The sequence below is a fragment of the Penicillium canescens genome (assembly GCF_028828765.1).
Source record: "Penicillium canescens strain IBT 15451 chromosome Unknown utg000004l_segment0_segment0, whole genome shotgun sequence".
Taxonomy (NCBI): domain Eukaryota; kingdom Fungi; phylum Ascomycota; class Eurotiomycetes; order Eurotiales; family Aspergillaceae; genus Penicillium; species Penicillium canescens.
The window spans coordinates 4,180,480-4,205,913 of NW_026703966.1; the positions used below are offsets into that span (position 1 = coordinate 4,180,480).

The 25,434-nt window shown below is 50.1% G+C and overlaps 14 protein-coding genes across 14 annotated transcripts; 7 read left to right on the forward strand and 7 right to left on the reverse strand.

Moving 5' to 3' along the window:
* Positions 1-287: 287 nt before the first annotated feature.
* On the reverse strand, positions 288-2,190 carry gpi16 (GPI-anchored transamidase subunit GPI16; the record flags this gene model as incomplete). The annotated part of the gene is made up of 3 exons (XM_058515691.1): positions 288-1,318; positions 1,372-1,766; positions 1,823-2,190. The coding sequence occupies 3 exons, from the start codon at positions 2,188-2,190 to the stop codon at positions 288-290; spliced, it is 1,794 nt and encodes a 597-aa protein (XP_058372869.1).
* Positions 2,191-2,517: 327 nt separating this feature from the next.
* On the forward strand, positions 2,518-3,530 carry N7446_006945 (LUC7 domain-containing protein; the record flags this gene model as incomplete). The annotated part of the gene is made up of 3 exons (XM_058515692.1): positions 2,518-2,560; positions 2,645-2,976; positions 3,045-3,530. 3 exons carry the CDS (start codon positions 2,518-2,520, stop codon positions 3,528-3,530), a joined length of 861 nt encoding a protein of 286 aa, XP_058372870.1.
* A 619-nt stretch (positions 3,531-4,149) lies between these two features.
* N7446_006946 (uncharacterized protein) lies at positions 4,150-6,768 on the reverse strand (the record flags this gene model as incomplete). The annotated part of the gene is made up of 2 exons (XM_058515693.1): positions 4,150-5,931; positions 5,989-6,768. The coding sequence occupies 2 exons, from the start codon at positions 6,766-6,768 to the stop codon at positions 4,150-4,152; spliced, it is 2,562 nt and encodes an 853-aa protein (XP_058372871.1).
* A 700-nt stretch (positions 6,769-7,468) lies between these two features.
* On the forward strand, positions 7,469-8,227 carry N7446_006947 (uncharacterized protein; the record flags this gene model as incomplete). The annotated part of the gene is made up of 1 exon (XM_058515694.1): positions 7,469-8,227. The coding sequence occupies one exon, from the start codon at positions 7,469-7,471 to the stop codon at positions 8,225-8,227; it is 759 nt and encodes a 252-aa protein (XP_058372872.1).
* Positions 8,228-8,405: 178 nt separating this feature from the next.
* Positions 8,406-10,155, reverse strand: N7446_006948 (uncharacterized protein; the record flags this gene model as incomplete). The annotated part of the gene is made up of 2 exons (XM_058515695.1): positions 8,406-10,027; positions 10,086-10,155. The coding sequence occupies 2 exons, from the start codon at positions 10,153-10,155 to the stop codon at positions 8,406-8,408; spliced, it is 1,692 nt and encodes a 563-aa protein (XP_058372873.1).
* A 253-nt stretch (positions 10,156-10,408) lies between these two features.
* Positions 10,409-11,378, forward strand: pre9 (proteasome core particle subunit alpha 3; the record flags this gene model as incomplete). The annotated part of the gene is made up of 4 exons (XM_058515696.1): positions 10,409-10,432; positions 10,494-10,678; positions 10,753-11,171; positions 11,239-11,378. The coding sequence occupies 4 exons, from the start codon at positions 10,409-10,411 to the stop codon at positions 11,376-11,378; spliced, it is 768 nt and encodes a 255-aa protein (XP_058372874.1).
* A 1,228-nt stretch (positions 11,379-12,606) lies between these two features.
* On the reverse strand, positions 12,607-12,945 carry N7446_006950 (uncharacterized protein; the record flags this gene model as incomplete). Its single annotated transcript, XM_058515697.1, has 1 exon — positions 12,607-12,945. The coding sequence occupies one exon, from the start codon at positions 12,943-12,945 to the stop codon at positions 12,607-12,609; it is 339 nt and encodes a 112-aa protein (XP_058372875.1).
* A 547-nt stretch (positions 12,946-13,492) lies between these two features.
* N7446_006951 (uncharacterized protein) lies at positions 13,493-13,777 on the forward strand (the record flags this gene model as incomplete). Its single annotated transcript, XM_058515698.1, has 1 exon — positions 13,493-13,777. The coding sequence occupies one exon, from the start codon at positions 13,493-13,495 to the stop codon at positions 13,775-13,777; it is 285 nt and encodes a 94-aa protein (XP_058372876.1).
* A 2,857-nt stretch (positions 13,778-16,634) lies between these two features.
* Positions 16,635-17,123, forward strand: N7446_006952 (uncharacterized protein; the record flags this gene model as incomplete). The annotated part of the gene is made up of 1 exon (XM_058515699.1): positions 16,635-17,123. The coding sequence occupies one exon, from the start codon at positions 16,635-16,637 to the stop codon at positions 17,121-17,123; it is 489 nt and encodes a 162-aa protein (XP_058372877.1).
* A 737-nt stretch (positions 17,124-17,860) lies between these two features.
* N7446_006953 (DUF3425 domain-containing protein) lies at positions 17,861-18,832 on the reverse strand (the record flags this gene model as incomplete). The annotated part of the gene is made up of 4 exons (XM_058515700.1): positions 17,861-18,081; positions 18,102-18,615; positions 18,642-18,767; positions 18,824-18,832. 4 exons carry the CDS (start codon positions 18,830-18,832, stop codon positions 17,861-17,863), a joined length of 870 nt encoding a protein of 289 aa, XP_058372878.1.
* A 468-nt stretch (positions 18,833-19,300) lies between these two features.
* Positions 19,301-20,302, forward strand: N7446_006954 (uncharacterized protein; the record flags this gene model as incomplete). Its single annotated transcript, XM_058515701.1, has 3 exons — positions 19,301-19,468; positions 19,579-19,712; positions 19,762-20,302. 3 exons carry the CDS (start codon positions 19,301-19,303, stop codon positions 20,300-20,302), a joined length of 843 nt encoding a protein of 280 aa, XP_058372879.1.
* Positions 20,303-20,472: 170 nt separating this feature from the next.
* Positions 20,473-21,277, reverse strand: N7446_006955 (uncharacterized protein; the record flags this gene model as incomplete). Its single annotated transcript, XM_058515702.1, has 2 exons — positions 20,473-21,144; positions 21,239-21,277. The coding sequence occupies 2 exons, from the start codon at positions 21,275-21,277 to the stop codon at positions 20,473-20,475; spliced, it is 711 nt and encodes a 236-aa protein (XP_058372880.1).
* Positions 21,278-21,446: 169 nt separating this feature from the next.
* On the forward strand, positions 21,447-23,045 carry N7446_006956 (ankyrin repeat domain-containing protein; the record flags this gene model as incomplete). Its single annotated transcript, XM_058515703.1, has 1 exon — positions 21,447-23,045. One exon carries the CDS (start codon positions 21,447-21,449, stop codon positions 23,043-23,045), a length of 1,599 nt encoding a protein of 532 aa, XP_058372881.1.
* Positions 23,046-23,666: 621 nt separating this feature from the next.
* N7446_006957 (acyl-CoA dehydrogenase family protein) lies at positions 23,667-25,155 on the reverse strand (the record flags this gene model as incomplete). Its single annotated transcript, XM_058515704.1, has 4 exons — positions 23,667-23,800; positions 23,857-24,464; positions 24,513-24,763; positions 24,823-25,155. The coding sequence occupies 4 exons, from the start codon at positions 25,153-25,155 to the stop codon at positions 23,667-23,669; spliced, it is 1,326 nt and encodes a 441-aa protein (XP_058372882.1).
* Between the last annotated feature and the right edge of the window lie 279 nt (positions 25,156-25,434).

Consider the following 25,434-nt stretch of genomic DNA (forward strand, 5'->3'; position numbering starts at 1 on the left):
TATATGATCCCAATCTCCCCGCAATGTACGTGTGATTCAAGATGTAATAAGGTCTACTTTAGTTTGACAATGCAACCGAGGTCTGCGATAACCGAGGTTGTCTTTTAGAAGTTATCTGTAAAATGCACCAACTGTCCCAAACTTGATGATATCACTGGCTATACTCCACTGCCATATTGTTACCGGCAAATTACGCGGCATACCAAGTTATTACATAGTGCTAAGGTTGCTTTTTTCCAAGGTTTTGACCTATTCAAATATTATAATGCGTTTGTTTCAATTATGAACTACTCGACCTTGGTATCTTTCTCGCGGAATCGATCACGCAAAGCCACTAATTTGCCTAGTAGCTTGCCCTTCAAACTCTGGGCTCCAAGGGCTTCAGCCTCATCCAAGGAGACCACGCGCCGCACTAGAATGTTGAAAACGGTCCCGAAAGCAAGCGCAATGACAGTACTAGTGAGGATAATCACATTGTACGGCATGCTGAAATCCGGGGTGGGTAGTTGAAGAAGAAGACTTGTAGAGCGGATATAAACCGGCGCATTGTGGGCCTTGTCCAAGATGCGGATAACTGCAGGTGCAACATTGAATCCGCGGTTGGCATCTGGCGGGTACTCGGTGTACCGCAGAATGGCTTTTTCAAAATCGTATGTGAGGGTGACAGTCGATGCGGCCGGAACAGAGAGCGCAAGTTCCAATTGTGTTCCACGCTCACGGTCAATGGCAGGACGGTAGTAGGTCTCCTTGATGATATCGGAGGCTGGGATCTCGCGTGGGAGTCCGTTGCTCTCTGTGATGGTTGCATGCAAGGTATGAATATATGGCCGCAGGAACCATGGGAGGGACTCGAAGTAAATGAAATCGACGGCGCTGGTGTTGGATGGGTTGCCAAAAATGATGCGCATTCCACCACGCTCCTGGCCGTGACCAACGATAGTTCGCTCGGCATGAAGAACAGGCTCGTCCAATGGAACTTTCGTGTTCACTGGTTGCTGTGGAATTGAGAGATCAAAGGATGTCGATGGTGCCAACTTGAAGCAGCGCGTGAAACCATCATCCTTTTTGATTTCTTCGGCTGCCTCAGATATAAAGACTCCCCGTTCGTGAGGAACACGAAGACAGACACTTTGCTCACTAGAGCTATCGGAGTCTGCAAGAGGGCAAACGCCAGTCAGGCTCCGACCAAAGATTTCCGTTAGACTCCAAGCCTTGTCGTTCATCTTTTCCAGCGGGTAACAGGTGTCATCTGCATGGTAAGGTTTGGAGGTGTCACAGACCAACTGGTCATTAGGCACAGGTCGAGGGATTGGGTTGGCTATTACTATGTTAATAATGATGAACATGGTGATCTTAGTAAATGATACGCACATCGAGGTCGCTTTGACCGGTCAATATCCAAGACCATATCCACTGTTTGCTCGATCTGGACCACACATTCTCCCTCCGGAGAACAGACTGGCTGAATATCCACTGACATACTCTGCCATGCTGCATCAAACAACTTATGGCCATCGAATAAGGTGGAAATACCCGCCTTTCCTTTGCATGGAAGCAACTTCAAGAAAGGGGTTAAGTTCTCTGTGCAAACAACCTCGCCGGGGAGAGTTCCATGCAGCAGGTGAAGTTCATCAGCCGCTGAGTGGTCCCCAGTGGGCTCGAAAGAAACCACAGGCCGAGTGGTGCGTGTCGAATCTACAAAGTTCAACGAGGCGCAGAACAAACCGGAGAGGGATTGAGTCAGGGTGATCCATTTGGCAAAAGCCCTAAGAATGTCAGCATTGCAGGTCCCTCAAATCACCGCCGAGAGAGTAGCACGTACTCATCATCGCTTGGCGCATCAATCCACGCCCAAAGCTCCACGCCGGTGCCACCTTCTTTGCTCCCGTTCCATGGCCGTGGCCCCCAGCTTTCGGCATCCCATCGTCCCGTGGTAAACCGCAGGTGTAGTTCTTTGGTGTGAGCGTGCTGCAGGATTTGACCAAGCGCGCGGGGCAAATATCTAAAGTGCTGTTGGTCGAATGATTGTTGCGATGTATTACTCCGGAAGTTGAATGATGCTAGGAGGGAAGATTGCGGTAGAGGTTGTAGGAGCAAGTTCTCATGATAATCTGAAGCAATCGCCGACGAGCTCCATAACGAGATGAGGAGCGCGACAAAAGGCAAGGAGAGGATCGAGAGGACCGTCATGACTTCATGCTTGCCGGAGCTCGGTCTTCATGTATGCCAATTGACAGGACAGGGGGTTGTTGATCGCGAAAGGGTAGGTTGATGACCTATAGTTCCGGACAGTCAGACCCTGTAGATCAAAGCAAAAATAGCAACTCAGCATTAAATGCAAAGCGAAACTCCAGAGCTACGAGAGTTGTCCATCTGGTCTGTTGACTGTGGAGCCTCACCGCCTTCCTTGGCGTCAAAAGCATCAAAAACGAAAGACTTCGCAGTTCGCCTCTTATCAGCCCATTAACAATTTCTCGCCCTCTTTCTTTTTAAAAGCCTGGTGCATACACAATCATCATGGCGGCGGAACAGAGGAAGCTGCTTGAGCAGCTCATGGGAGGTATGTGACTCTTTTTGTGCCCCTCAAAACCAAGCTCCAAACCTCAATGTCTCCGGATCAAGCTGACAGTGACTCCTCTATTAGCGGACCAACTCATTGGAACTGGCGCGCAGGGTTGCAATTCGCAGCTCTCTATCACAGACGCAAAAGTTTGCCGGTCCTACCTGGCTGGCACTTGCCCGCACGACCTGTTCACCAACACAAAGCAAGACCTCGGCCCTTGCCCGAAGGTTCACAGCGAAGGCCTGAAGGCAGAATACGACGCTGCATCTCCGTCAGAGAAGGCGAAATGGGGCTTTGATTTCGATTATATGCGCGACATGCAGAAGTACATTGACGACTGTGACCGCCGAATCGACAGTGCACAGCGCAGACTCGAAAAGACTCCGGATGAGATTCGGCAAACCAATACCTTGGTGTGTTTCGCTTTTACTCGTGCTCCTGAATCTCTTGGATTGTTAGATTCTTTACTGACTTATCACAGCTCAAACAAATTGCCGATCTCTCGAACACCATCAACTCCGGCCTTCTCGAAGTCTCCGTCCTAGGCGAGACAGGCTCCGTCTCAATGGCCCTCAGTGAAATGCACAAAGTTCGCACCGCAAAGTTCCAGAAGGAAACCCTTGAACGCGATCTCAAGAACCTCCAAGATACATCTGGTCCGTCCGGCCACCAAAAGCTTCAAGTCTGCGACGTTTGCGGCGCATACTTGTCTCGTCTCGACAACGACCGCCGTCTGGCAGATCACTTCTTTGGAAAGATGCACATGGGATACTCCGATATGCGCAAGAACTGCAAGAAGCTCAGCATCGAGCTCAAGGGACGCGCCCCGCCTGTACGCCACCACGAAGAAGACGATAATCCTTATACCTCTGGTGGTCGCCCCAACGCCGGCCGTGGTCCTCGCTATGGAGGGGGCGGCGGTGGTGGGTTCAGGCGACGCGGTGGTGGTGGCCATGGAAGATATTGATCTATGTCCCTGATTTATCCTCCAGGCTTTGGGCTCGGTCCTTTTGCATAGCGCAGGCGTTTTATTTGATTTCATGGACGATGTTCGGATGGCGATTAGGAGGGTCACAAGACGATGTGCTCAATATCCAGATTTTTTTTCCTTTTTGTACTTGGCCATGGACCTATGTTACCAGCCCTAAATCAAAGAACCTTGTATTACAGCGGAGAAGATCTCCTTTCCTCTCCAGTTCTACGGTCAGATTATGTGGAAGCTACATGCCCAATCCGAACACATCAATTACATACTTGGGTGATTAAGATAGATGTAGTTAAACATGAATTCCTTTTAGCTGAAACCTGAGGGAAATGATAATGTAGGGCACAGCCTAAAAAACTAAACAACATCAAAGACTACGGTATACCCGGATTCATTTTAGATAGAACCAGAAGACATGAAAGTCGAAAAAACATTCGGTGGTGGGTATTCCACGTCCATAAAGACCCCTTTTCCCAGACTTGAGCCCCGAACACCAGACTGCGATTGTGCAGTCTTGCAAACGAATGAAGAAAACTCGAACATGAAGTAAACTGTACAGGACAAATGTGTGACTATCGTAAGCATAACTCTATTGAGGACCCTACTGGGGCACTTGGCCGCCATTCGCTTGGGTCTCGAAAAGAGCTTGCATGAGGGCGTCGTAGGATGCTGCGGCCGCGGGTTGGCGAGCCAGGATGTCGCGAACAACGTTGAGCTGCGCAATTTCCACGTTTGGTGCGGTCTTCAACAATTGTTGAATGGCAGGGGCATCAGCTTGGGGGCCTAGCACTTGTACCGCGGCGGGCAGGCCGGTCAGCGAGGCGGGCTGTTGAGTCGGGATCTGTCCTGCTTGCGTGGGGTTTTGCTGGCTGAAAGTTGCGTTGTTCGAGTTATATCCAGTGAAATGGGGAGGGGTTTGTGCGATTCCAGCGCTGAATTGCGGCTGCTGGGGAGTTCCCGCTGCGGCAGTGAGAGGGCTCGCGGACACAGGTGGCTCCTGACTGGCTTGGTGGGAGGAAGGCTGCACGGAAGGGGGGTTTGATTCCCCAGTCTTGACGACAAATATGGTGAGAAGCATGCGCTCAGTGATGGGCGCCTCCAGGGAGATATTTTCGAGAAGTTCGATGAACTCCGGCATCTTGGTGGTGCCAACTTCCATGGGGACAATGTAGGTATCTTTGACGGCAGACAACGGATGCTTTCCAATCACACCGTAGCGTTGGCGACTGTGGAAGTAGTCAAATATCTTGTCGAAACCAGCGCGGTCCTCAGGTTGGCTAGGGCTGGTGACTGCAATCACCGAGACGTCGGTTGACTTGCTAAATTGCAGACCGCAGAGGTAGTCTGTGGCGCGTTTGATGTCGATACGTCCGTCAACAAACAATGTGGGTGGCGAAAGTTGACTCCATGGGATGCGGCCACTCAAGTCGGCGCCTCCCACATGCTTTGCGGATGACGAGAACTCTCCGATAGGGAACATTGTGACCTTTCCACGCCACACGGTGCCGTCGTCATCGAAGTCCTTTGGTGAATAAGGAGGAGAATCGGGCTCGTCGTCTCGCAAAAGTTGGTCGATCTCGGCGTCTGCTTGAACTCTGCCCCGGGGCACTGACTCGTGAATATTCGCGGCAACCTCGGGGAAGACATGGTCGTGGTGAGCACCTTCGGGTGAGACGCCTCGATGAGGACCATCCGTCTTGGGTCGCTGTCCCTTTGGACTCGACGGGCTGGTGGCAGCTGGGCTGCCATTCCGATCACCGGTGACACGACGAGGTCCAGCGGAGAATACAGAGTCGTTAGCGGCGTGGTTCTCGTCTTCGATCAACTCTTCTCCCTTGTGTGTGCGTCGGATCCGGGGGCCTTGCTCTTGGACAATGATGTGCTGACGTTCTGCTTCCCGCTTGATCTCGGCGTCTTTCTGCTGCAACTCTTCGCTGGCCATTTCCCCCGATGTCATTTGAGACAACACCTTGGGGGAGAGACTACCTACGAGCAAACGATCTCGTAGAGAAGCATTCTTCTTTACGTTGAACATGATCGACCGCAATTGCGACTTATATGGTTCACTCGGCTCGCCCGAACGTCCGCAGATATTCTCGTACATGGCATCCTCAATGGATAAACCGAGTGACCGTGCAACATCCTCTGCCGATTGTCCAGCACTCAAAGTAAAGGTTTTGGCCTTTTGGGCCGCAGTAATCTGCTCTACAAATAGCTTGATGAGGGCTGCAGCCACACTCTTGCGAGCAGGCATGAGGTCCTGCAGATTTCCAACAACGGGTGCCTCAGGAGTAGGGTCTGGTTTGACTTGGGGTTTAGTCGACGCTGGAACACCTGCTGTGGTGGACTGGGGTGATACCCTTTGCTGCTTCACCTGTGGACCCTGGAATAAAGGGTTAGCATGTCCAGCGAGAAACTTGTATAGGATGCAAGAACTTACACTCTCTGCCTCGGCACTCTCCTCAAGCTTGCGCTTGTGTGTACTCGACCGCCGAGAATCGGCGTGGCCATTCTTCTCTGGCTCGACTGACGCAGACACGGCGGGTGCAGGAGATTCATGGGGACCAGGCGTAGTAGAGGTTGCGGTACGGACTGGTGTGCCTGCATCTGTCCTGCTCTCACTCAATCTTCCTTTGCGGGCTGCTCCCTTCTTGCCCTTCTTTCGCTTGGACTTCTTCTCCTCAGCTTCCCGGCGACGTTTCTCAGCGACCTGTTCCCAAGGCTTCTCGCCAGCAGCAATCTTGGCGAGCAAGCTCTTGTGGTTCTCCGGCCGACATTGTTCACAGTAGTACTGATCTGGTTCTTGCCCCTTCCCGAATGTCAAACCCATGCAGTCGTTGTGTTGCCATGCCGAGCACTGATCGCAGCAGATCATGTCACGCTCGACATCTTCCTCCTCTTCATATTCCCCACAGATGCATCGGATTATCTCCTCCTCTTCTCCTTCTCCCTCGCTGGGACCAGGGGTAGGCTCGGCAGACAATTTCGCGCTCCTCTCCTTGGGGCTCTTGCTTTTCCCTTTCTTGCCGGGGGCATCGGGAGGTAACTCGAGGTTCTTGTGCTGGCCCTTGGTGGCGCGACCGGAGCGTCGTGGTTCGTCTGATCTTGCTATTAGCGTCTGCTCAAATAAGTGGTTTGCGACACAGCTTGGGGTGACGTTACCACCCGAAGGTGGTTCGACTGCATTGTCCACAGTGGAGTACGAAAGCTTACCAGCCATGATGATAAATGGTGAATTAAGCGCGTACTACAGCGCTTGCAGGATAAATGTCTCTTCAGTTGTTCACAATCTGGGTGCAGGTTTGCTACCCAGGGCTGACCACGGTCTCTACAGGCTCAAGGCGCTAAAGTAATACAACAAGAAGACGATGAATAGTGTGCCCAAAGTATTACTTGATCAAGAAATGTGATCCAGAACAGGCGCAATATTTTGTGGAACGGACGCGCGGGGGCGAAGAACGCGCCGAAGTGGGTGTCGTGCTGGACTGTTCAATCCCTTGCTGCGCGTCAAATCGTCACTTGGCGCTGGGTGGGGTCGCGTGAAGGTGTTCAAACCTCAATCGCGCACTCTGCAGTGAAAACTGTGAAGTGAGTTGTAGTCGAAACTAGCGTGGTGTTGACTTTGTAAACTCTGATGGCAAGCGCAGTGATGCAAAGAGAAGATGGAGGAAGGAGAGAATGAAGCCGTTAGGTGAGGAGAGATCAAGTGGCTTTGCCTCCCGAGATTAGTCATCATCATGTGATATCACCAGCCACAGGTTCGCGGCTTCGAATCTTGAAGCTTCTCCAGATTCCCCACTTGATCATAGGCTCTTTTATTATTCAAGCCGAGGCTATTTCGGATTTTAACACTTCCATCAACTCCTTAGCTACCCTTACAACTCCCCTTTTATCAACTGTTGCTGCACATCCCAGATAATATGACCGACGTCCGATCCCTTCTTCGGAGTGAGCTAGCTTCGCGCAAGGGCACATCCCAACCAAATACGACAGGGAATCGGGTCACCAAGAAGCGCAAAGTTGACAGTGGAGATGCTGTGATGCGAAAGAAGCTCCGCGCGGCCGATCTTGATGCTATCCAGTCGACCTCTAACGCACCAAGCACAGAGCAAACCACCGAAGATGAAGGTGCAGAGCAAGTCGAAGATGTCGCGGGCCCAGAGCCCCCAGTTGACGGGCCTGACGAGATTGTCGAGCCAACACAAGTTGCACAAGAAACGACAACTACGGCGCCATCACAACCCCAGCCTATGGCTGTCGACGAAGATGAATGGGCGGCATTTGAACGAGAGGTCGCCGCACCATCTCGTGTACCACAGGCACCGGCCGCTCTCTTCGCGGAGGCTACGATATCAGCTGCGCCAATCACCGCCGAAGAACTTGCTGCGCAGCAAGCACGAGAGAAGGCTGCTGCCACCAAAAGCCGAGATGCGGAGCTGGAAGGCGAGCGCGAGGATGCCGCGCGGTTTATGGAAGAGGAGTTCGATGAGATGGATCAGCTTGAGGAGCGGGTGCGGAAACTCAAGCAAAAGCGCGAGGAGCTGCGCAAAAAACGCGCCGAAGATCAGGCACGGGATGAAGCGATGGGGTCTGCATCGGCGGAGCAGGACTCTGCCGAAAGCGAGAACGACGATGACGACGATGACGATGAGGATTGGGATGACTGGCGATTGAAATGATTGCCTTTATAGTGAAATTGAAATTACGATTGGTCTACGCGAAGGGGAGATTGTTCCCCCTCGTCTACAATGATACCCTCAAGAAGTTGAATGGCATTAGCGTCGTGCAAAATTGCCGTTGACTTGTATGATAGATTTTGCCTGTGCTGATTTCCAAAAGTTATGTGTCTAGTAGCATCTATTGACTCGGCTTTTGTTCCTCACTTTCCACCTGGTCAATGTCCATGTAGCTTCGTAGTCCGTCCTTGTTGACCTTCATTGCCTCTTCGATCTCGGCCTCGCCTTCGCGCAGAAGATGCTTGCCACGGATGAGATCTCCACGCTGTCTCCGTTTCTCTTCCTCCACTCGCTTCTCTCGATTGGCCAAGGCCTTTTCACGCTTCTCCCGCTCGTTTCGTTTCCGGTCAAGTTCTGCTTGTTCCTCTGCCGTCATTTGCACCTCTGGCGCTGGAGGCAGGGTAGATATGTAGGCCTCGATTAATGGATTGCGCACCTTCGGTGCGAGTCCAATATAGCGAATATCGGTGATAACAACAGTTGGTAGAGCATCCACATTCGAAGACCGATTCAACGCGTGCAAGGGAACCGATTTGAGCAAGGCTGACAGATCAGATTTCCGTGTGCTTTCCGGTTGTTTCAGACGCGCAATGTAGTCCCTATAGAACTTCTCGCGGTCTTTATCCGAAAGCTGAGAGTCCTTCATCTCCGGCTCTTTCCTATACTTGCGCTTGAACTCGGGCCAGTAAAGCTTGGGGGTCGCATGTTCTTGCAGCAATGCCAGGTATTTAATGCGCGGGTCTGACTTTTCCTGCTTCGCCTTTTGGTCCCTGACGTACTGGATACGATCCCTGGTCCAATTGGAGAATATTTCTCGTCGTGCCTTCATATTTGAGGGTGCTGTGTACCGGGGATCCTCAATGATAAGTCCTTCTTCAATGACATTTTCCCATGTCGTGAACGGGTTGATTTGGAAGTCATCGAGCAAGTCACGGAAGAGGGCTTCGGCATCGGCCTCAGTGAGCGGTAGGCCTTCTGCGCCCTCTTCCCATTCTTCTTCCCCTGCCTCACCGTATTCGCCGGGATCAAGCCCATACTCTTCACCCATGGCGGCGAGTTGATATTCCATATCTTCCTCGGTAAACTCTAAAGGCTGGTCCTGGGCGCCCTCGCTTTCAGTTCGTGGGCGCTTGGATGGCTGGCCATCTTCTCCTTCGCTGTCTGTGACCTCGACCTCTTCGTATTCATCATCGTCATCTGCGCCTTGGGCTTCTCCTGTGGCTTCTTGGGGTTCTGCGTGGTCGTCTTGTTTTGAAGGTAGTGCTTTGGCTGGTTCCCCGGGCTCCTCGCCACGTTCTTCCTTTTCCTTCTTCTCACGCTCGAGGCGATCGAATTCAACCACGCCTTTTAAGACCTCCTGGGGAAATTTCCAAAAGCTCTCATTCGTATCAGGGTTGTATACAAATCGCCGCCCAAGCTTGGTCTTAACTAGTAACCACGGCGCGCAGTCGGGTATGGCGTGTTTCTTCTTTGGTCGATCTTCGGGTTCTCTCCGGCGATGGTCATGATAGCCTCTGCCGCCGCGGAACCCTCCCCGGCCACGGAAGTCTTGCCGATGGTCAAACTGCGCTGGCCCCGGGCCAAACCCTGCAGGTCCATAGGGTGTTGAAGAGAATGCAGGTAGTGTCTCGGGGTCATAGGTTGGTTGTGGAAAATCGGGCGCAGCCGGTGTAGGCTCGGGGGCAGCTTGAGGCCTGGTATATGTCGATTGCTTGGTAGAGGAATTATAGTAGTACAAATGGCCTAGTCTGGCTGTTAGGCATGTTCAAAGTTTTCAAGATGCCTCCAGCGCAAGACTCACCTGTGGGAGCTCGATGCTCTGTCCACCCTGGGGGCAAAGGTGGAGGAGCGGTGTATGTTGACTTAAGCATGGCGATTCAAATGGATTAATGGAAAAAGAGCCACAGCGCAAATTCCCTCAGTCGTTGCAGGTCAAAGTGGTGAAATCGTCGCAACGAAGCTTTGGTGTGGTGAAGTGGTCCGAGCTTGGATGACAGAGGACGCGCCAGGGCGAGTTGCCTGGAGCTTCTACGGTCTTCACCACCGACCTCCATCATCTCGATCGTCCACAACCCTTAGTCTCGGCCCTTTCCAGTTTTTGTTGCTTTCTATTCCCCATTCACGATGTCTCGGAGATATGATTCCCGGGTTTGTTCACACCGTCATTCCATTTGTGCAGCTCCGGCTAACCTATGACGCTGCTGGAAAGACCACCATCTTTTCCCCAGAGGGTCGACTTTACCAAGTCGAATATGCGCTTGAGGCTATCTCTCACGCCGGTACAGCCCTTGGTATCTTAGCCAAGGATGGAATTGTCCTCGCTGCCGAGAGGAAGGTGACCAGCAAGCTGCTGGAGCAGGATACCTCCGCCGAGAAGCTCTACACAATCAACGAGTACAGCGCCTTCACTTCTGGTCCATCTTGGGCCTATGATTGCTTGAATATGAATGGAAGCTAACCGTTTCCAGTAACATGATTTGCGCCGTTGCCGGTATGAACGCAGATGCCAACATCCTGATCAACTACGCTCGTCAGAACGCCCAACGCTATCTCCTTACGTACAACGAAGATATTCCCTGTGAACAGCTTGTCCGCCGACTGTGCGATCTGAAGCAAGGATATACCCAACATGGTGGTCTCCGTCCGTTCGGTGTCTCGTTCATCTACGCTGGGTACGACCACCTTCGCCAGTTCCAGCTGTACCAGAGCAACCCCAGTGGAAACTACGGGGGCTGGAAGGCCACGAGTGTTGGTGCAAACAATGCAAGCGCACAGAGTCTCCTTAAGCAAGATTACAAGGAGGATTGCGATCTGAAGGAGGCCTGTGCTATGGCTGTCAAGGTGCTGAGCAAGACTATGGACTCGACGAAGCTGAGCAGTGAGAAGAGTGAGTTAATACAATATCTTTCTTGTGTACCATTTACCGCCTGACTTCATTCTAACCTGTTTACCAGTCGAGTTCGCAACGGTGGGCAAGACCAAGGATGGGAAGATCTACCACCACCTATGGACTGCGGACGAGATCGATGCTCTTCTGCGGGAACAAGGGTTGGCCAAGGTCGATGATGAGCCCGAGGCTGGCGACATAAAATAGATTAAACCCTCATGCTCTTTTCCGTTTCAGATACTCGAATCCAATACTTCTGACTATAATCATCAAGTTGCAATTTTGAATGGTCTTGTCCAAACGATACCTCAATCTGGTCTTGCTTATGCTGCATCTGGTGTTGTTCGCTCGTGACGTGGCATGCACAACGGCCCAGTCTCCAGGGCTGTCTGTTCAATTCTGTCTCCCAATTTGACGATGTTTGCTCCGAGAACATTCAATCCGACAGTACACGTAGTCTGAATAGACCTAAATGCGCCTGAAGGTCTGCAGGCTCCCTAGTCTTCACAAATAAATCCTCCGAGCACAACTAGTACCATATGTCTCCCACATCCCCATTTTTCGTCAGCACTATTTTCGCAGTAAACAAAAGGAAACGATATTACTATCATGTTATCTTCAAAGACTCCGATCAACTCATCTATTGAAGCTCACAAGTTCTTATGAAGGAAGTGGAACCCTGCGAACGACTATATATTCCCGCTTGCAACTAACAACCTCGCCCAGTTTTTCCGGCAAGACAACCATTGCCAACTTCTTCCGACATCTCCAAATCTTTCAGAGTTTACACTTGCGCAGCTTTTGTGGCAGGTATGATTCCCCAAGATAATTATATAAGCACACCGCATGCTATCACGTGCGGGGATGAGATGAGGGGCATTCCGTTTCACGCTGTATATGTGTCCCTCTTACACAATTGCATCATTCTGGCTCCTGTCGGCTTTGAATGGTCCTCATTTGTTTTAACAAAAGTCAATGGCTTTCCCGTCTGGCTGCAGCAGGTGCTACTCTTCACCCTGTGAGACTTGACCCGTCTCGATATGTCTCAGCGAACCGCTCACCCAGGGAAGAGACGGCGCTTATGGCATGACTAGTCGCTATTGACATTTCTTGGGAGCTTGACAGCCTATGAACAGAAAGCAATATGGAAACCGAACCAATTATATTTTTCGTCAATCTCTTCGTGAGCGATGTGGTTCTCACATCACCTTGCAGAAACTCGATTGGGACTTGATGTCCCGGACAAAATGATGAAACATGAAACACGCTGCAACTCCACCCAAGGAATTGGTTACAGGCAAAGGCAAACGACATGAAAATTGGAGATAAAAGTTCCGAATCAAATGAATACAGGCCGCTATTCGCCTGTCCAAAAGAAAGAGAAAAATAAAAAGAATGAAAGGGACACCACTGGCTATGCGCACCTAAGCCAATCCTATCTGAGCAGAGTGCTCCTTCGGTCATCCCGTTCCCGTTGCAGGGTGCGGATCTCTTTCTCTAGGTCCATGATCATTTTGTGAGACCGATCCATCGAGGCTACCAGGGTAGCACCCTCTCGTTTCCACCGGTCCAAACGTTCGACCTCGGCGCTTCGTCGGCGATATTTGGTCTCGATTTTCTCGCAGAGCCGGCAGTTGCTCTTCTCATTTTCGGTCATGTTGACAAGTCTCATACCGCACGTTTCGCCAGTGCGGTACTCATAGTTGCATCGGTGAGCAAAGCTGGTCCAGCTCCAGTCTCCGCAGGCAAATCTCTTTTGATTGTAGAAGCACATGCCTATCAGATCTGTTAGTGTTGCTCAATATGCAGGTGCCGCACAACTCACTTGCTCACGATTCCCCGTCTTTGTTTCAGCTTGAATATCGGTTCGCTATTGGTTGCACCTGACTTTGTGGCACACTTGACCAATTTGATAGGTTGACCTTTTCCTGGTATCCTGAAGGGTCTAGGAAACCTCGAAGAAGTTGAAACAAAAACTGAATCGAAGCTTTCTTATGAGGAATATCTATTGGTCTGGCTTGCAGAATTCAGACTTGGTTTATGAAACCGAAGAGATGATTGAGAATTTGAGGGTATCCTGGGGGACCTGACTGGCCTATTTATGTTTCGTACGAGAGTCTCTTATGCCACAGTCCCCATCTCCAATGTTTGTGTCGTCGCACTATTGATCGACGGTTACCAGTGCCCGATGGCTTATCATCCGTGGGTTCCAGTCCACGGAAATCCAAACAACCTACCTGACTGTGGATCCGGTTGGATGTGAGCAGTTCTCCGCGTTGTGGAGACGGTATGATGACCGTAGTATATCGAATGGAGCCACCATGGACAGCCGGTTGCTTCAAGGATGCATGCAACCTTTAGCCGTGGCGATTTTCTCTCACCGCGGATGGTCAATGGGTGAAAAATCCCTCAACGCATGGCTGTCAATCCTCCAGTTTCCAGATTCGACTACTGCAACCATGCTGTCGCCAGCTACGTCTCCCCGCTTTCATGTGCAGGCTGTTCGCATGGACACACACTCCTGTGATGCTGTTGCGTTTTACATTGCTGCTCTTGCATGGCCGATTTGGTCTCGGCACTTGCCAGATGTCGTACTGATGCAATGATCAGGCTTTCGCTTCCAGAGATGACCATGTCCTCATGCAAGAGAAACGCTACTGCCTTCCCGAATGTGATGGGTCTCTGCACACCCCCTGTGATTCCACCACTATGGCATGTTCTATTTTGAAGCATTTTTTCAACGGCTGAAATTATTGATTGGCTCAACATGCCAATTATCATGAGCTTTGACACGGGATTCTGACCGAACGCCATGTTATACCCACAGGAGTGTCTATCCGATATTACCGTCTGTGTGATTGCATATGCATGCACATCCCGACTTATGGCCTGCCATTGCTCCTCATGGCTCTGACGCTTCCTGCATTTGGGCCAATATGGACATCGGCCTTGGGTCTCAGCATGTGGTTGCAACCATCATTCCCCAGCCGCCTTGCGTTATTCCTGCCGAGCCTTACTCCCAGGGATATCAGAATCAAACTCGGTTCCGTTCCACGCCTGCCGCACTTTCCCGCTCAGTGACTATCAGCCAATAGTTCCGACCTGAGTGGCAATGACTGCCTCGTTGAGGCTCTATCATTGGCACCCTGGTTCGGGACACGGGCCATTGAATTGAATTTTTTTGTGCTCATCCCGAAAACCAGGGATGCAGGCCAAATAGATCCATTTTCGTTCAGCTGATCTCTCACGCCTGCAAAGAGGGATCCGGCATTTGCCCCCGCTCATGTGTGTGTTCATCATCATCCACTTGCTTCTTTGAGTGTAAATGATAGGACCGGATTGCTGTACGGCGCTCGCCGCAGACACGAACCGTGACACCTTCCACATATTGCTGAACCATATGCAGCTGCACCAAAGCTCGGAGACTCTGACGTGGCACGTTGGTTCTGGTTCAATTTGCAGATTCTTGGTAGGGAGGGCTGGCTGCTAGACTGTGGGTCGCCGTTTGGGGATTCGATGAAAACCTCCACCCGGTGGCTCCATATTGCTATTCTCATCATTGACTATGACGGAAGATGACCGGTTTTCGGGATATGATGGAAGATCCTGCAGATTTCTCTGCGTTGCCGCCTTTCCGCATTACCGCAATCTCCCCAGGGAGGGGGTCTTCCTTTTGGGGAATTTCCATCAACACGGCACGCGATCGTCGGTGACTGCTAGCGAGATTACGCCCAAACACTTGTACCAAGGGGTACCCTAGAAAGATGATCCATGACAGGCATGTTGAGTTGGCAACTGACATCCCTGAATGATGGCGAACAGCCGCAAAAGGCCTGTCATACTCGGTGGATCAATCCTTTGCTGCGGCGACTTGGGTGCATCCAGCCCAGAAAAATTCTCGAATCAACTTCTGAAGCCCCCCTGCCTTTTTGCCTCTCGTTCCGTCTTACCACCGAAAGTTCCTCATACATCGTTAGTGTACCAGTCTTTCGTTCTGGCAAGGGTCTGGCCGAGTGGACAAAAGCATGGTTTTTTTGATTTCTGCCCAACAAGCGAAGTTGCCGGGTGAATTAGCAGAGCAATTTTGACCGGGTTAGGCCGTTGCATGCCAAATTTACGTACCTTGAACCTTGAGCCTCCGTGCTACAACGTTGGAATTGAATTCCAGGGCCCGCATACAGGCTCCCACTGCGCCGGGCTCCTGTGATCCCGTGATCTTAAAGTGAACGGAGGCTCCCGCATCCTCCACACGCCCTGCTTTTGACGGGCGACAAATAGATACTGGTAACCCTACCTTTGGAGCTTGAGAGGGAAAATGCCACCGCCTGCATTTTCCGTCAGCGCACGGGGATTGGTCTGGCCATGCGCTTATCCTGACTCGCAGCCGGGCACATTGTCCAATGACAGGTGCTGTCTGGGATGCCGGTCATATGCAACTAACGAGACATTTCCCCACCCATCCTGCACTAGGGGCACGTTGTGCATCTCACAGCACTTGCGTTGAGCGAGGCCGTGGCCTTCTGCTTATTGGTAGATCGTGACTGTCTCGACGCGGGCCCTCGCATTCGCATAGTGCCAGGTGCAGTTCGTTCCACCGTGTCTGGGTTTGATGATCTTCTACTCCACCTGTGGCATATGTATTGTACACAGTAGCACGATCTAAGGGCGTTCCGATTACTGTTTTATTGTTTTTCCATTTTATTTTCTCGTATCCCGAGAATCACGCACTGATACAGACAGACCTTGCCACCAGCCACGCTCTCACTCCGCAACAGTTGGGCGAGTATACAGTCCCCATAGACCGCTGTACTGTCTTTGCCAGAGTATGGCTAAAAGCAAATTGAACTCTAATCTACCCAATGGCCTGTCATCGCTGCCCAAGACCACCGAGCGAAGAGCGAGTCCACGTTCGAAAGCGCTGTTGAACACCATTTGACGTAACGATATATTACTGAGCCGGATCTAGCCGAGATTGAATATTTAAATACCCCCTCAAACGGACATGGTAAAACAATTTTCTCTCACCAGACTACTTCGCTAGTTCGGCTGTGCTTTTGTTCCTCTTTTCATCTCTTCTTTCATCCTTTTTTGCTCATTCTGTGAGACAAGATAGACCGAGCAGCAAAATCACCCAAGGTCTGAGAAATGAGGCACGTCTTTTGATGTCCTTCAATGTACCATAAGTGAGTTGACTTAGGGCAAGCTTATTACCTGATTAGGCTAGCACCACAATTCATTGATGACGTCAACATGATCACAGGGTCCAAAGAACAGGGAAGAACAAGAATAATGCCAGCTTTAAATGTTCAACTTGCACTGGGCTTTCCTTGGTAGATTATCTCTCGAATCAATTGTTGCCCATTCCATCCATCCTACCTCAGTATAGAGCCCACCGTCTATAATACCTCAACCACTTTAAACAGCAGCTCAACCCCTCACCTATTTGCATCTAAACCATCCAAAATGTGGAAATCCATCATTTCAATCAGTCAACAAGCATCCCGAGCAACCCGCTCCCAATTATCAACAACCGCCCCAGCCCTCGTCACACCAACAGCAACAAAAGCCCCCTTCAGCACGACTCCTGGCCCCCAAAAGTCAAAATACCAAGGCCTTCAAGATCGCGAATCACTGAGCCCGGAGCGTTCAGAAACCACCAAGTCAGGCACAGATGCCGAAGTCGCCGAGCACCCATCCGCATTCGATCCGTCCAACACAGCACCGGAGAGCGAACTTGCAGCTACAGCTGAGGAGAGCAAGAAGGAAGGCCAGCCGGACAGCCCTCTAGACGTGAGTGCGGCCAATAAGGATGTCAGTGCTTGGAGACACCCAACTGAAGGTGGCCCAGCGCGCAACCGGGACCGCGAGACTTCTAGTGCTCGGGGGGCGCCCAAAAAGAACAGGAGCGTTCATGTTAAGGAGGATGGGACTCATGTTTCTTATAAGGACTGAGTTTTTGTATTATAGTTAATGTGATACACGAAATCAAGCCTTGATTTGGACTATAACTTCTTGTGATCTACCCTCCACTGGAGAATGATAGACTTTGGATGCGGCGGGATATAACGGGCAAATGTTTCCGTACAATAAGATTTCAAAACGTGGAAACGTTTACATCACACTTGCAAGTGTGGCCGAGTTGGTTAAGGCGCCAGATTCAAGCATCCACACTTGATATCCGTCAACGGAAATCCTGGTAACGAAAGTTGCATGGGTTCGAATCCCATCGCTTGCAATTCTTTTTTATTTTGTTTTCCCTTCCAACTAATTATCACTGATCCATCTATCCTATCCATGCATGCATCGATGGATGCTCGAATTTTAATGTCCGCTAATGTTGTCTTTGTTACGGAAAATGTGTTACGGAAAATGAATCAATCCACATAAAACCCCCAACTAAGAAGATTACTTAGCTGGGCTAAAATTATAGATATTTTTACACCTTTACGCTTTTGCACAATGATATCCGACATTTGGCTTACTATACTTTCATCTACGTCCTTCTTGCCTACTGCAAAGTTCGTTGTCAGATCACTTTATTTTGGAATACTTACGATAAAATCTGCCATGCGATAGATTGACAGCGTAGAGGACAACAAATAGAAGAAAACAAGACACAAGATTCGAAACTATTGCATTTACTTTCAGTCCCCTATAAATAACTATATACACATCCCATGACGGCAGTCTCAGTCGCTAGCAAGCAACTGTACAGTCACCTCACCACGAATCCTTCTCCATTGATTCGTAGAGTATATCAACTCGTCACATCCCTCCACAGTCCATGCCCACTTCCGCAAGAAACCGGGCGTAACTTCCCAGCTTTCCTCTATCATAGGGTCTCCCCATAAAATCAGCCCGCTACGAGAGGCCGTAACTTCATCATCGTAATCATCTCCAACACTTGAATCTTGCTATTAATCATCTCACTGTTCAGCGATGGCTGCAACCAATGCTCCAAAGAGAGAAGAAGCGGATCGAGTATGTTGCCAATGAGATCTCTGACAAGCTCCAAATGATCGAAACAATACTCCCAGCGCATCAGATTCTCTCGCATTCTGGGAAAAGGAAGCGTATGAATCCATGTGGAGTGAACAATATTCATTTGGGGTTCAGTCAGTTGAAGAGAGGGTGGAAGATTGACTGTTTCTTCAGCTTTGGGGAGCACAAGTGAATACTCGGCAAAGACATCTTCAAAGTCTTTGGCTTGGTTTGAATCCGGAAGTATAGCTATTACTGTGCGGCCGAGGATATGCTTATTGTCGCAGAGTCCGCGGAATACATTCCACTGTATGAGGTGGAGTAAGTGGTCTGCTGGCAGAGAAGGCAAGGAAGATCTTGGCTTGGAGGATGGGCTGGATGTCTCCAAGATGGTTTTAGTATTTGATAACGACTCCGAGCCTGACTCAAAGTCGGAGATGAGTTGACCCGACGGATGGAAGATCTGGGAGGAGGGTGAACTTGGATTACTGAATTGCCTATTTCATCCTGGTTTGACTGAAGGTGGCTGCGCCGTGTCGAGTCGCCACAGGTGTATGCGATATGGACCTTCCCGGTGTCTGGAATGGCCTGGCCTTTTGTCTTGGAGACGCTGTCCTGATACGTATGTTAGAGATCTACTTGACTGAATAAATCACTCTACAGATACTCACTATGCGCATTTTGGTTTATGCGATTCTGTGTCCTTTTTCGCTGCTTCCTCTCTGATGGAGGATCTTCTTCCTCTGTTTGAGCATATTTGGATATAAAAAATGCCATGATCTTCTACTTTCACTTGGAAGAAGATGATGAATAGAGGAAAAGGGGAGATGAGACCGAGGAATCGGACACCGGGTTATACAAAGCAACAGCCTAATCCCAACCAGGCAGATCTGTCAGTCAGTGGACCCAAGACTTAGCATGGTATTGGTGGGTGATTGAGGCGACTTCAGGAGGCAAAATGGCGCTTTACTGAAATTGGAAAAACCCGTCAGCAAAGCCAAAACTTGGAAGTATACACTTGCGAGTAAACCAACGCACGGAAAATGGGATATAAACGAGCATAGAAACCCCTCCTAATAATTCACAGCAATCTCGGATATATCTATTCTTGATATTCCATCCACTATCATTCTACTTTCACGCAAACAATGTCGCAATATATCGCAGCCCACGCCGACCCTCATGGCCCGGGAGATGCCCGCCCAACCGCTCTCCAAATCACCGAAGATGAAGATATGAAAGACAAGCTCGCAGGAAAAGTAGCCGTCATCACCGGCGTCTCATCCGGCATTGGTATTGAAACAGTCCGCGCTCTCGTAATCACCGGAGCAACTCTTTACCTGACAGCAAGAAATCTAGCCAAAGCGCAAACCGCCTTGGCTGAATTCTCGATCCGACCCGGATGAAGCTTGTTGAAATGGATCAGGGCTCCCTCGAAGGTGTTCGCAAAGCGGCAAAGAACATCCTTTCTAAGACGGATAAAGTGAACATCCTGATCAACAATGCCGGCATCATGGCCGTTCCCAATCTCCAGTACACGAGCGATGGCTTTGAACTGCAGTTCGGAACAAACCACCTATCCCACTTCTTGTTCTTTCAAATGCTCAAGCCCTGCACTGTTGGCTGCTACCTCGCCGGAGTTCCAGTCTCGGGTTGTAAATGTGGCATCTGCGGGACACCAGCTGTGTGGGATCAATTCATCTGACAACTACCACTTCCAAAAGGGCGGATATGAGGCTTGGGCTGCTTATAGTCAGTCAAAGACGGCGAATATATACATGGCCAATGAGATTGAGCGCCGCTTTGAATCACGGGGAATCCATGCCCTGAGTCTGAATCCTGGGTTCATTGCTACTGGTTTGGGCCAGTTCCTTTCTGCAGAGCAGATTGGTCAGTTGCTACAAAACAAGGAGACGATGAAGATCATGAAAAGCCTTGAGCAAGGTGCTGCGACAACGGTGTGGGCTGCCATCGGGAAGGAATGGGAGGGGAGAGGTGGGAAGTATCTCTCTGATTGTGCTGAAGCGAAGCGCGCCACCGATGACAACGATCCCAGTAACGAGGTCTATGTGAGCCACACCTACAACTCCAAGGATGAGGCTAGACTGTGGAAGGATTCGCTGGAGATGGTTGGCTTTTCAGATGAGTGAAGTTGCACCGTGAGCTTGAGCAGAGGAACGATATGTAATTGAGTTTTCTCATTGCAATTTGCGTCCAATGTACATATCCAAGTAATCAATGCAATGACAACGTAATATCATGTGTGCTCGAAACATAAACATTATTTATAGACATTTCTCGTTCAGTAAGGCGGAGCCATTCAAGACGAACCATCCTTGCCGTACTTGATAATATCACTGCCAGCCAAGATCCAGACCTTCTCGCTGCCAGCAGGAACATCACCCTCGAGTGCCTTAAGGCCAGCGTTAACAGCAGCCTTACCAATAACATCGGACTCCTGGGCCCAGCCATCCTTCAAGCCAGAATGCAGCTTACCAGCCCAGCTAGCAACAAGCCGAATGCCAGCCTCGAGAGGACGACTTTCGTCGCGGGTACCAGCAATCAGACCAGGGCGCAGGATAACCGTACGCTCAAAGCCAAGCGCCTTAACATCCTCCTCAATCTCACCCTTCATACGGGAGTAGGCGATGTTGGAGTCCTTGCTGGCGCCACTGGATGAGACCAAAACGTAGACCTTGGTGCCAGCCTCGCGCGCGGCCTTGGCTAGTTCGACATTCAAACCATGCTCGATCTTGTACTGGTTCTCAAATCCACCTGCAGCTGCTTTGGTGGTTCCGAAAGAAGAAATGAAGATGTCCGGAGTCGGGGTGAGGGAGGAGAGCTGGTTAGCCCAGGTGGCGGTGTCGCCGGAGACGAAGGTGGTGAGTTTGGCATGGGGCGTATTAGAAGCGGCTTGCGGGGTTCGACGGGAGATGGTGTCCACGCGTGTCACGGAGGGATTGGTGATCAGGCTGGTGAGGATATGGGAACCCTGTGGGGTATGCGATTTAGGTCTATTTGGATTGAGGGTTTCATGGATAATTTCATGGTCAGGGACGAGAATGCTGCAAAAATTCCTGACTTACCACCATGCCCGTACAACCGATCAGTGCCACATTTGCCATCTTTTGCGAAGAAGTTTGTACAGTGTAGGAGTTGTAAATGTTGCGGACGAGAGGTGCGACGCGCGCTCTTTCGTCATTGGGACACTAAGCCTAAACAGGTAAGCGTAACTTCTGTTGATACATGCATCACATCGAACTCGCTTGTCACTTCACACACCGCAAGTCCAAAATGCCTTTGCAATCCCTGCCGCTGGAGGTTATACGCATAATTGCGTGGGAGTTACCATCTGATCGCGATTTTCTGAACTTGATATGCACAAACTCTCAGCTCTGCAGCCTTCTTATGCGTGATTTGTACAAACGGAATCTAGAGACAGATCCGACAAACACGGCCTTGGACTGGTGCGCAACCACTGGATGTATGAGCGCATTGTATAAACTGGCGCATTGGAAGCTAGACTTCAACCGACCTTTGAGGTTCTGGGATAGATTCTCCAAAAACTGGAAGCCCACTTCGGCATTGGTCAAAGCAATTGAAAACAACAATGCAAAGACAGTGTTATTCCTACTGAAAAATGGAGCCGACCCCAATTACGGGAATGGAATATCTGATCACACCCTTGAGGAGCTCACTCCCTTGGAAATCGCTGCAGAACGATGTGCTTATATGTCGGCCGAACGGCTTCTCTCGCATGGCGCCAAGATAGATCAAAGCATCTTATACCGTGCTATAACAAGCGGAGGCCGCTATACTTGGGTATACGGAGAACGCGCAGGAGCCACAAGTCGATTGCACGGTGAATACATTGACGCTGAGAGAACTGTGCGTGTGATCCTTGACCATGGTGCCATTCTGAATGATCCGACCACCCTGTGGTCACCTCTTCATGAAGCGGTGGAATCGTACCATTATCCTGGTAATGGTGTTATTAAATGGCTTTTGGATCACGGCGCCGACGTGAATTCGAGGGACGCCTTGGGTCGAAGTCCAATGTTCTATGCTTTCAAGACCGAATATCGAAACCCATACCAAAAAAGCAAGAAAATGGTGGAATTGCTTCTGGAGTACCGAGCCGAACCATCTCCTGAAGAGCTCGGAGAGCACTTATTTGGATCCCAATATTCGTTCGAGATGACCAAACTACTCCTTGACCTAGGGGCTGATGTAAACATGTTGAATCATGATGACATGACCCCATTGCATCTGTTGCTATCAGCACTTGACTGTAATGGCCATTTCGAACAGTTGGAACCCGAGGAGAAAGAACGCTTGACTAGATTATTTATAAGTCACGGGGCTGATGTTCTTTTGAAAGACCGCGAGGGTAACACCCCGCTGCACCTTGCACTGGACCCAGAGACCATGGCTAATGCAAATACGGTAAAGCAATTGCTTGACGCGGGTGCTAAGGTCCTTTGCCAAAGCGAAGACGGATTTGACCCCCTATTGGCGCTCTTGGATCACTGGCCGGATCCTCCGTATGCCGACGATGACTTTGACGCATCAAATCCAATGGATTATTGGTGCCAGGAATGGAACCGGGATTGGGACTTGAAAACAAAAGAAGTAAATGAGATGATCAACTTATTTGTTGAATTTGGTCACCCTACGGATATCTTGGGCGATATCGATCCATTGGTTGCTCAACATTTCCCTGCGTTGGATCCATTTATCCCCGAGGAAGCCAAAAAAGAGGCGAGGGAAGCACGAGAAGAAGAGGAAAGGAAAGCACGACAAGAGGAAGAGGAAGAGGAAGAGGAAGAGGAGGAAGAGGAAGAGTATACCAATGAGAACCCGGCCAGTCAAACAGTAACCGAAGTTCACTAATGTAATTATCTTTGGAGCTGCAAGTCTTGCTGTACGGCCAATTCAATGGCGAGTGAGCAAATAACCAAGTAATGCAATTCGTAAAATGCCACCGGGATAGCCATACCAAGTTCAAGACCCCCAATTACTGGAGACACAATATTCTTTTCACTTCAGAAAATAGAACTTTCTGCACCTAGACAAGCCACAAGGCAGACAGTGATTGCTGCAACGAGAGTGCCCGCGGGATGCCCAGTCAGTATCCCGGCTTTCAATATCTTGATTGTGTCATGGTGTTTCTAGAGCCAGCAAGGAGCCGTGAATATATACTTCAACTTCATGTGGAACCCAAGGCTCGATAGGCCAGATCCAGTATTCAGCAACGCGAATATGTAAAGCAAACTAGATTAGAAATGTTTGTTATTGATTGGACTATACGGTGTTGATATAGGGCGATTTTAAACGACCCTCACTTCTTGCTATTTCGCACCCCCTCTCCACCTGATTAATATCTTAAAGGTCTGAGCTACTGCTGATCGCGCACGAAATGTATTCTTTTTCGGCAGACACGGGCCCCGAAACTGTATATTGAATTAAGAAATAGAGTCGCAATTGTTTCTAGTCTTGAGGGTTATACATTTATCAAATCTTCGAGCTCTGGGAGAGCTTCTTTTCCTCTGCTTGGTAGACCTTGACCAATTGACGAACAGAAAGGTCGAGCAAAACATCTTCAGATCCACCAGGAATACGAATACCAGGGACGTCACGAAGAATTGCTGGAAGAAACCCTGTTAGCACTTGAGATGCACAGCCAAAAGATATGAGAGCATACCTTCTACCAATTCGCCCTGTCCAGTCTTCGTAAAGCCACTGCCACCAAAGAGCAAAACAGCTGTCTGGGCACACTCGTTCAAGACCATGCCAGACTTGGCCTTTGCCAGTGCTGTCAAGCCACCCAGTTGACGATCGCCTTCCTCCTTGCTGAGATGAGTCAGTTGATACAGAATTTGTTCAACCCACGCCCACATGGTTTCAAGCTCAGCACCTGCCTTGGCGAGACGATGCCGGACCACGGGCTGATCCATTAGCGTCTTTCCAAAGGCCTCGCGTTTGAGACAGTAGGAGAATGCAGCCGAGAGTGCAACACGGGCCTGTCTAGTGGCTCCGATGGCAATCACGAGACGCTCATGGTTGAAATTGGTCATGATGATACGCATGCCATCACCCTCTCGACCGACGATGTTTGACACGGGAACCTTGACGTCGTCGAGCTCGATATAGGTGGTTCCACCAGTTACCTGGCCAGAGACCTTAAGCCGGCGCATTGTGACTCCGGGGTGGTTCTTGAGAGGCACAACTAGAACAGACAGACCCGCTGCTCCGGGGCCACCGGTTCGAACGGCCATTGTGGTATAGTCGGACCAGATGCCATTGGTGATCCTGCAAATAGTGTTAGACCGCGAAGAGGCATGTATTTGGTTATCTTACCATTTTTTGGTACCATTGACGATATAGTGCTGACCATCGGCACTTTTGACGGCAGTGGTGGTAATGTTAGCGACATCGCTACCGGCCTCAGGTTCCGTGATAGCAATACACCCTCGCTTCTTGCCAGTGAGCAAGTCGGGCAGGAACTTCTCTTGCAGCTGACGGCTACCAAATTTTACAATTGGTGAAATTCCAAAGGCAAATCCTGCGTTGAGAGAGCCACCAGGACCACTGAGACCAGATCGAGCCATCTATACCAGTTTCGTTAGTTCCCGTAAACCCTAAAACAGGGCCGCACAACCCGGCATACCTCATCACAGTAGATTCCAGTGTAGATGTAGTCCCAGTCCTCAACCTTGACTCCCAGTATGTCATTGATTCCCAGACGCTTCAGCCAATCCACCGGCAAGGGGGCAGGCATATTGGGCAAAAGCATGTTATGCTTGCAAAATGTGCCAAAAACATGCTCGGGAACCGTTCCCTCACGCTCCCATTCCAAGGCATGTTGGAGTAGGTTCTCTGTCGCGAATTTACGACATGCTTGCTGGAAACGACGATGGGCGGGAGTAATGTACGGTGAAGGGAGGCCGCGAATGTAAGGTGGCTCCGAGAATGGGATTGGATTAGGAGAGTTTTCCGCCATAGTTGAATAAATTAGAAGCTGATTTGTATAGAAAGATGAATCAGGTAAACGTTCTTTTAATTTTGCATATCAAATCAAGGCTGAATATATCAGTTGGAGGTTCCCCGCATTATGGGGTAAAGCGTGGCCGAGGCTCGGTGTTTTAGAGATGCGTGCGTTCCACGGTCCCACAAATTGCTTATCTAATGCCGATTCAAACATGGCCGCATTTCTCAGGCCGAAAATCTCATGTGATCCTCACATGGGTTTCCGCCTAAGGCCAGAATCAATCTGGCCCTT